This window comes from Aegilops tauschii, chromosome 7, assembly GCF_002575655.3.
Source record: "Aegilops tauschii subsp. strangulata cultivar AL8/78 chromosome 7, Aet v6.0, whole genome shotgun sequence".
NCBI classification, from domain to species: Eukaryota; Viridiplantae; Streptophyta; class Magnoliopsida; order Poales; family Poaceae; genus Aegilops; species Aegilops tauschii.
The window spans coordinates 476849821-476860317 of NC_053041.3; the positions used below are offsets into that span (position 1 = coordinate 476849821).

General features: G+C 42.5%; 1 protein-coding gene and 1 pseudogene across 1 annotated transcript; both read right to left on the reverse strand.

Moving 5' to 3' along the window:
- Positions 1-654: 654 nt before the first annotated feature.
- On the reverse strand, positions 655-3399 carry LOC141027288 (protein FAR1-RELATED SEQUENCE 5-like; annotated as a pseudogene).
- Positions 3400-3936: 537 nt separating this feature from the next.
- LOC109738858 (T-complex protein 1 subunit epsilon) lies at positions 3937-10234 on the reverse strand. Its single transcript, XM_020297963.4, has 9 exons — positions 9824-10234; positions 8975-9293; positions 7796-8144; positions 7049-7181; positions 6923-6975; positions 6454-6556; positions 5018-5184; positions 4818-4931; positions 3937-4366 (listed from the first exon to the last, which is right to left on the reverse strand). Exons 1-9 carry the CDS (start codon positions 10020-10022, stop codon positions 4196-4198), a joined length of 1608 nt encoding a protein of 535 aa, XP_020153552.1. The 5' UTR covers positions 10023-10234; the 3' UTR covers positions 3937-4195.
- Between the last annotated feature and the right edge of the window lie 263 nt (positions 10235-10497).

Genomic DNA, 10497 nt, shown 5'->3' on the forward strand with positions numbered 1-10497 from the left:
AAGAAGGCACGGCAGAACTGCCGTGGAGCATAATCTCAGCCATTCTTATCTCATCAAGCGCATCCAACGAACAGCAAAACAGCCCCGTCCACGTACGCACGCAGGGCGCGCGCCAAGTCTCTCTTCCCTTCTACTCTGTGAGTATTTCCGAGCAACAGAGCTAACGCAGAAAGGAAAAACAAAGCATAGTCGCCGTCCGGCGACGCTGCGGCCGTCCGGCGACGCCGTGGCTGTCCGACGACGCGCTGCCGCCGCCGTCAGACTTGTCACCGTCTCGTCCCTCTCGACGGCAAGGGAGCAAAACTGACGACCTCAAGCAGAACGCCGGCCTAAAGTTCAGACTATGAGCAAGCCTGAAACACACACAAAGAGAACCAGGAAGTACAAAACAAAGCCACCTTGGCTGCTACTAAACGATCATCTCATTCCTTAATCAACACACAGTCAGAGATACAATTTTCAATCAAGAAACGTCAAAGTGTTGATGCAAATTTAGCACTGGAGCATCACAGAGTCACGGACGGATTACTACGCCATGTCCCAAAAGGCCAAATTGCAAATGCTTGTTTTAGAGGATTTCTAAATTTCTAAACACACAAATCCTGGAGCCACACCAAACACTTCTTAAAACTTCGTCTTAAAATCTTTGCATGATCAAAAGATATATTCGGCACCAATGTCTTCAATACTAGAAGCCTGCATTTTAAAGAACATTTGATATCTTAACACCAATGCATTATTGACTTTAGCAAAACTTGATATCTCAACACACTTGCACATGGAACATACCGTCAATAGATCGGTGAAGCTTCGGAACCCAGAACCTTGGGAATTATTATTCTGATTTTGTGTATTTGTGCTCCCACTTTCTTGTTGCTGGGAACCCAACATTTAAGTAAGTCTCTTGTTTCAGAAAACTTCAACATTCAAGTAAGTCTCTTGTTGCATATAATAAAGAACATACCTTAGTTAACTCTTGTGCTTTCACAACTTCAGCTTGTTCTTTCTTCTTCTTCCCCTTGTGGAATTTGTCAAGCCAACTTAATTTTCTCTTTTTTGTTTTCTTCCGAGGAGATTTTTTCTTTAGGCGCGCAGCGGCTAAATTTTCATTAGATTTTTCTGCTATTACTTGTGTATCACATCCCTTATCGGGGTTACTTTCATTTCCAAGTTGCAGCTTGGCAGCAATAACCTTACCAACACTATCGAGCGCATCATCTAGTAAAACACAACATTCTTCAGATCTAGACGCTGGAGTGGCCAAATTTACGAACTTGTGCGAGAGATATTTGTAGCGAAGAACAGCAGCCAACATTGGATTCTCAACAACATTTCGTCCACTTCTATCTTGAACAGTTCCAGACCGTGCTTCTCGAGTCCATCGCTTCAAAATATAATGCGCTGGTAGTAACTTAATGTTCATCAAATCAAGAATTCGGAGAGCATGCGCATATAATATCCCTATTCTCTCAAATTGTCCACAACTACAAAAAGTTGTTTGCTCCAATGGATTAGCAATGACTTTGCATTCCTTTTCAAAGGTTGGCGCTTCAAAAGGAGTACTAATAGTTACTGCAAATTCATACTCCACATTCAATTGTTTAGTGCAGGCTGCAATGGATCTCTCATATTCTTTTTGGAAACATTCGAATATGACCGGAGTGTAAACTTGGCTTGCTTGGACCAGCATGGGTGTTCTCATTTTGACCCTAGGTACTAGCTCCCTTGACTCATACTCCGAACTCAACTCAATGTCTCGTTTCCCTTGCACAACCCTTTCAAAATGCTTGAAAAAACGGATCACATCAAGATCTGATTTCAAATGGTGCTTGAGGTCATTGTTCAAACTTTCACTTAGTTGTGTACTTCGCATCCCCAAGGTGAATGCATCCTTCATATAACATACAACCCACTTCTCTTTTACCTTATAAATGCTATCAAACCAAGTTTGTTTCTCTACTTTAGTTCTCATGGTGTGAAAAGCTTCCTCAAAATTTTCCAGCTCTTCGTACTCGAACATGCAAGCACTAAAGTCTGCAAGAATATTTGATTCTTCCTTTTCCTTGTCCTCTTCATTTTCTTTGTCCTTGTCCTTGTCCTTGTCCTTGTCCTTGCGACAAGATAAATGTTTAACGGCATTTTGCATTATGTGAAAAGTGCATAGCCCATGTCGTGTTGCTGAAAACACACTCTCCACTGCATTTCCCATTGCAATGTCTTGATCGGTATATATGGTCTTGGGCTGCTTCTGATTGTGTATTGACAGAAAAGTTTCAAAAAGCCATCTAAAAGATTCAAATGTTTCATCGTACAGAAGACAAGCACCAAAAAAATAACAGTTTCTCTGAAATGATTGAACCCAACAAATACGCCAAACGGCCGATGCTCCTTGTTTGTTCCAAATGTGGTGTCAAAAGTTACAACGTCACCGAAATGAGCATAGTCAATTATCATTCTTGCATCAGCCCAGAATATATTTGTGATCTGTTCTTCACAATCATGTTGTATCTCATATTGAAATGATGGATTTTCTCGGATTTTATCCTGGAAATATTTCAAGATACTTCCTGCTTCACCATATTTTAGTTCCCTTTGGCGCTTAGTACGCAAGTAATTTTTGTGATCCCGTTGAATGTAGCCAAGGATGGATGATCCGCCAACTCGCCGGCAAGCTGATTCATGTGCAGCTTTTGGTCCAATACCCGAATCATCGGCAATTTCAATCTCAAACGCTTGAATTTCAGTTATCTTCAGCTGTGAGGGCATGAGGTGGCATGTTTCTTGCAACTGCAACATGTGATTGTGTTCAAGAACAAGATCAAAAACTTCGTAATTTACCATTTTCCCGATCTATTGTGAGACCCATACGAGCTTGGCAACCAGTCCTAATTTCTGCTCGAGGTTGCTTAATATGCTTATCTCTTTTGTCTTTTCCTCGACGACCCTCTTTACGACACACAAATCTGCATGAAGTAATTGTTCCATCAAATTTGCTCGGATTTGAGTACCTTTTCCTAACACCAAACCCAACTCTGCCACCATAATGCTCCCAAAAAATCCAAGCCTCATCCAAACTGCTAAACTTCATGCCAATTTGTGGTATCCAGCTTGGTACATCATTTCTGTAAAATAGCCAACACCAGACAATGGTTAGGAGATTGGACACAATTGTTTCGTCTAAAACATAAAGAGGATTATGTTGCTGTTGTTGCAATGCTTCTCACTTACCCAATTGAAGCAGAGGTCTGGTTTTCCTCGTTGATTTGTTGGTTCTCCATGCTACAGAAGCTCACTTGGGTGGATTGCACAAAATCAGCAGCGATTAAACAGACTTCAGAGTGATGTAGAAAAGATAAGAAGATGAGGGTGAAGGTGGACTGTGGCCGACGGCAAACAAGATCGTGGATTGTGTTTTACCTTCAAGAATATGGAGAGCGCGAGGGTTAATGGAGGGAGGCAGCGGCGTTCGAATGCCGTCAGCCACGGCAGCCCGCCGTCTTCCGAGTTGATCGCCGTTTGTAACGACGACCCGCCGTCTTCAGCGATGATCACCGGCGGCCACGGCGGCGCGCCAGTGGATGATCGTCTTCGTCTCTCCGCGCCCAGCCGAGAACCTGGCTTTTGGCGCCAGAATACGAGCCGGCGGCTGCTTTTTGACGCTGCCGGCGGCTGCTTTTTGGCGCCAGCGAAAGAAAGGAAGGAGAGATTTGGCACGCGCCCTGCGTGCGTACGTGGACAGGGCTGTTTTGCTGTTCGTTGGATGCGCTTGATGAGATAAGAACGGCTGAGATTATGCTACTGCCGTGCCTTCTTCACGGCAGACGAGCCGCGTCCGTAACTTGGTACACATCATATGTCTGACCCACACCAACTTTACCTGAGATACTTTAGACAAAGTGAACAAAAAAATGAAACAATTACGATAAAGCAGACAAATTAGTGGTCCAAAACCATAGCATTAAGCATCCGAACAACACAACGAAGGGCTAAAACTGGTATCGACAGGATATGTGCTACTGTCTCAAGCTCTACAAAGTGTGAACTCACGTCACAAAACTAGATAGCTCGTCAATCAAAACAAGTGACCACTCCATGTAAGAATTCTAGGAGCAAATCCAAATCAACCCATATAAAATATGCTGACTAATGGAGTGCATGCCACTTAGCACAGTCGATTCCGTTCTTGAAGGCGTCATCAATACTCAGAAGGCGTTATGACATCATCAATCTTGAGGATCATCTTGACCACCTGTGTTGCCAGCAAGATCTGCTGCTGCTTGCCGATCAGAGTCTCGAAAACATTCTGCTCTTTCATGTCATTGGTACCAACATCATTGCAATCGATGCCACAGCGGGAATTGTTCTCCTAGAAATATGTTCAGAAATGAAATGTTACCCTCGGTTCAGAAGGAATGACATAACAATACTCCCTCTGTAAACTAATATAGATTTTATATTAGTTTACAGAGGGTGTGGTAGATATAAGCTCAAAAACACTGGTGACTGGCAGTGACATGCCAAGAAGGTCAGCGCTGGTTTCTGGAACCCTTACATCGTACACTACATAATGTGACTTGAGATGATGGTACAACGTGTACAGCATCAAGCACACTCAATGCCAGGTGGGGAAGGACTAAGGACTAAGCACAGGCACTAGCCAAAAGTAACTTCTGAAATAAACTCTATCACAAGACAAATAAAAACACATGCGGCTAATTAGTAGGAGTATAACAGAAGGAGGATTTTTAACATGAGAAGAACAGGCTGACAACCGACATTATAAAGTGATGTCAAAATCAACAGAGAAAACAGAATACCTTGACATGTTGGGATTTTACGACGGTGAGAGTATCAATAGGCGGCAAACCACTGTTTTCAGCTAAAGCTAGTGGAATGGCATCCAAAGCATCAGCAAATGCCCTGATTGCATACTGAAAGTACAAAGAAGCACAATTAGAAGAAAACATAATACATATATGGCTTTCTTTTGTAGTACCAGTTCCGAAACCCCAATTACCTGCTCGACTCCAGGATGACGATCTGCTGCAGCATCAACAGCAATTGAGCAAGATATTTCTGCTGAGCCACCACCATACACAATTGAGTTGTTGATGATCAGATTCCTTGCCACACATAGAGCATCATGAATACTTCGCTTGGTCTCTTCAATCATCATTTTGTTGCCTGTGCAATGCCAGAATATACCAATCAGAAGATACCCGTATAAATTATTAGCTTAGATATGACTGAAATGTATACTACCCCTGTATTGGTTTATTGGTCCCCTTAGTATTTTGTGCCAAATTTTGAACATTGATTTAATTAGCAAAATATGAATGCATGTCACAAAAAATAGTATCATTGGAAACTATGTTCAAATACGAATCAAACAATATAAATTTTGGTGACATGCATTAACATTTTGTCAGTTAAATCTATGGTCAAATTTAGGCACAAAATACAAAGAGGACCAATAAACCAGGATGGAGGTAGTACTAACTAAGAATGGAAAACAGCAGTTAGGCTTGGTGTTTCTCAGATATTTTGAGGACTTCAATCTTACAATCCTAAAAAAGTAACAGCACACAACTAAATAGTACAGATGATTTTAATGTTATGATATGACTATTACCGATTTAACAGCCTAGGTTATGTTCAGATTGTGACCAAAGTGTACCTTCCCAATTTTTCGGTCATCACAAAAGAAGCATTGGCTTTTTGTTTGGATGGATACCAACTGTTTGGCATGCAAATGTTCATTTACCAACTGTTCACTTTCTAGCTAATCTGTTGGCAAGCAAAACCTCAACCAAAATTTTGGCTAGCAACTTCTTGACAGGGCAACCATGGGCACAAACCAAACATGCCCTTATTAAGCCCCAGAACTACATAACCAGTGAGCTCCAAACTGGCAAGGAGTTATATTAAACCCTACAGTGGTTTTGAGGGTGGTACTGAATATATAGCTCAATGATTTGGATTAGTTGCCAACAGACTCCGACATCACCCAGATCAACATTTGAGGGCCTATTGGACGACTTTGGATAGTTCATGGCATAAATTAGAAATTTTGCAGTTCACTGGTGTCATTTTATAAGCCGTCTTGAGGTATGGCAAGTACGATAAAATACTATCACGATTAAAAACAGTTGGCATTTCTTCAGTTCTAGTGACCACAAGAATTATTTCTCATGTATTACAATTAACAGTTGGTACGATCTAATATGGAGTCAACATGCATTAAAATTTTCTTCTAAAACCATTGCTTTGAAAATTCAAAGTACAAATACTGCCAATTGTTATATAACAATATCCATGCTATCCAGTATGAACTGCAAAGTGTGTCTCGAACAGATTCGAGGTTGGTGGGATAATGCCTCCATGGCCCAACAAAGCACTGAGCATACATGTGTCAATATGAAGAAAAGAAAAAACATATACATCAGAACATACCACCGCGGATGAAAATAGTTACAGCTTTGGAATTGGCACACTTCTCGATGTAAAGCATCCGATCTTTTGTCGTTCCAAATGACTTTTCTCTGACTAATCCAGCCTATTTAAGCAGCACAAGCAAACAAACATAAATCTTATGTTTTACAAAGCAAATTAAGATGGCAACCAAGCATGTGCCATTCAAAGTTCAAACAATACATCCTCTGTTTTCTCTAATATAACTGCTGTTCCGAAGTGCAAGGCATTCACATGGTGTTTTCAAGAAACTGACTAAACAACCAACTCAGCTACCAAGAATAGCATGATGGTTGAATTAGGGTTGGAGATAAATCATTCAGCATATCAAACAGTGGTGAATGGCCGCCCTCAGAAACCCACACATGGTTACATTCACTCTCTGTTGAACCCTCACAACAAATGCATGCATATTACTTGTTCGAAAAAAGATAGACAGATCAGGTTATACCTTCCCAAGCTTTTCGGTAGTCAACTCTTGGAACCTTGGAACGATCCTCCCTCCTGCAGTCAGTTCTCAAATGTTATGTACTGCCATAAAATATAATTTAGAATCACAAGAAGAGAGGTAGGTTACCTGTCGCAATGGCAATTAATTCTAATTCAACACCACCAACCCATCTAACAGCCGGCAGCTCCCTTTGCATGAGTAAATGATTGGCTTCATCATCAAACCCCCATTGACAAATAACTAGGGTTGCACCAACATCCTATAAAATGTACATAGTTACGCGATTATGTTTTGAGCAAATCACACACTGAACATAAAAAACAGATTGATGTGCATACACTTTGTACAGCATAACATAAGTAACATAAATGTTAATAAGGGAAGGTAGGAAGTGTTTTTTGCAGCCTAAGGGTATTAACAATAATGTATCCTACATATATCTAAGAGAGTCATCCCCACTAACTTATTTATAACACATGCAAGCATGCCACACCACCATACAATTATAGACGGGATAAGGCTGACCTCAACATGCAACCATGCATGGGAAAAGATCTACCACAACATGCAACTATGCATGGGAAATTATTTTTTGTTCTATTATTCTACTTATATTCAATAAATATTTTACAACTATACATAATCAAATACAGTAAGTCGTATGTATTTTAAATTTTGGTTCACATCTTATCAATCAAAATATTTATATTCCACACAATCAAATCTCATTAAAATTAATATATTGCAACCAATTCCCACAGCAACACGTGAGGTACCATTTAGTTATTGTAAAAGAGCACACATCACAAACCAAGAATACAAAAACAAGCTACTCCACAATATATAAACAGTTTGTCCTTTATACGCGTTTACCTTGCATTTCTGAACCATGTCATCGAAGTATTTCTGCTCTTGCCCACGGAGTGTCTGGAATTTCTCTACAGTGTCAATGTCAACCTTATGCTTTGTCTTAGGCTTCGGGGGCTCAAATGGGCAGGTCAGAATGGCAATGTGAGCATCCTCAATTCTCTTTGGCATTTGGGGGTGGCTCATATCTTTGTCAACAATGATTCCTTGTACTAGCTCAGTATCCTCGAGCTTCCCACCAACCTTACCTTCAACCTTAATCAAGTCCAAATTTACATCCTTCCTTTCCAAATCAGCAACCGCAAGGACTGCTTTGACAGCAATCTCAGCTAGAGACCGCTTACAACGGCTAACACTGTAGAATCAGAATAATTGGACGGGTCAGAAAGGTTGTAATAACCTATGTAAAATGTACCCATACAGAAATACTCCATCCATTACACATTTGCACTATATCATCAGCCCGCCATGCACACAGACCAACGCTAACACTAAGAAAGAGTTAGCAAAAAATGAGTCAGATGATTATGCAAAGACATACCACAATGGCATGTGACAACCACTTAACATCTAGTAAGGCAATAAAGCAAGGCTAGAGTGTGGAAGTATTGCATCCACGCTTTTCATTTCCTCAATTGGAAGTTATTTGAAATACATTTCACTTGGGGTCAAGGACGGTTATACTAAAATGGAAGGGATACTTCCAACTTCTAAGGCTGTAACAAATAGTCTTTCTGCTATACCAGAATATTTCTTTCATGTAATGTCGATTCTAGAAGTACAACTGCGGAATTGGTATTATTGTACAAAATGAGCTCAAGAGACAACAAGATAAGACAGTAACATCTGCAATTAAAATGACACCAGAAATTCTCCAAAACTGTAGGCAAGTATACTGTCCTTAAATTGTGTTCTCGCAAAACAAAGGGAACAAAACTGGCAACATGTTCCCCTGACAGCCTGCCTGTTGCAGACAAATGTGAAGCCCAATTCAAGCCAAAATAATACTCCCTCCATCCCGAATTAGTTGTCTTAGATTTGTCCAGATGCGGATGTATCTAGACACGTTTTAGTGTTAGGTACATCCATATCTAGACAAATCTAAGACAACCAATTTGGGACGGAGGTAATATCTTATAACTCAGTTCTAAAGCAGCTGACTGATTAAGCACGATATGTACTCACATCTTTGAGGACAAAGTTGTCATGCAGGTCTGCACCAAAGGCTCTATGTCTGTAGCACTGAACTCATATTTCGTGGAGATGCTTTCAAGGTGATCAACAGCTATCCTCGACGCCATCTCATAACCTTCGGCAATCCTTATTGGGTGAATACCACGTTCCAGCAGCTTCTCAGCCTGCTCCAGGAGCGACCCAGCCAGGACCACAACCCCGGTGGTACCATCTCCAATGTCATAGTCTTGACTGCGGGACAACTCCACCATGAGCTTCGCAATCTGGTTGTCAACATCCATCAGCTCCAGGATCGTCGCCCCATCGTTGGCTGAAAATCCATGTGGAAAGAAGGTCAGTAAACAAAACATGAGACAAATCAATTAAGTACGTAAGCACAACAAATGAAGTGCTAAAAACACAACCGGATCTCCAGATTCGCATAGGATGGGGGCACCTCGCCTCACTTCAGCATAACATTTGCAGCAGTAAAACTAAGAGCACGCTCATACCGACTAGATAGAGATAGCTACAGAAATGGCAACCTAGCATTTCCACGATACACAGTATTCCCATCCGAGCAGAAACGTGACGAAACCAACAAACTAGCCCTACAAATCGTACCATATCCTTCCCCAAGCAACAACATAACAGCACGAAAGCAAGGGGCATCCCACAAACAGCTAGATCTCACTGTCATAAGACTCACTGTGACACCTAAGAGAAACCCTGATCCTCAAAGCACTGCCCTGCCACCGACGCCGAAGATCCAGTGGCACGCGAAAACTTCCGGATCTCGTACCAGGCTAACCGGAACGACCAGACCTAAAACCTGGAGAAAGCGAGAGGGAGCGGGATTACTGATGGTGACGTCGCCGTCGGGGGATTGGAGCATCTTGTCCATGCCCTTGGGCCCGAGGGACGTGCGGAGGATGCGCGCGACGGACTTGCCGGCGGCGATGTTGGCCTTCTGCGCGTCGAGCCCCTGCAGGCGCGACTTCTTCTCCTGCTCCCGGAGGATGATGAAGGGCCGGCCGTACTCGTCGAAGGCGAGCGCCATGGCGGCCGGAGCGCTGGCGCTGCCCCTCCCAGGTGCTTCCGGAAGGGCGGATCGGACGAGGACGAGGAGGGGTGCTGTGGTGGGAGGGAATGAGGCGGCGGTATGTTTCTGGGGGGAGGGAGGAGGCGCCGCGGGGGCGAGGGTTTGTGGTGCTTTCTTCTTCGTGCTCCCACTTGAGAACTTCTGGCGGCTTCACTCAGGCAAAACCCTGGCTGTGGTTTGGGCCGGGATGAGCACATGGGCCTGGCCATTATCATGATGTCTAGGGTTTCTGGTAAGCCCAAATATTGGCCCATGTTCAATTAAAGCACAATCGCGCACCCTGCCCAAACAGCGCGCGGCTACATTGGGCCGGTCCATTTAGGGTACTCCCACTGGTTTTGAAAAGGTTCTAGAACCTTCCTGCACCATTTTTTCTTTGTTTTCTTTTTCTGTCGTTTTTCTCTTTGTTTTGGATTTTAACTTTTTTGTAATC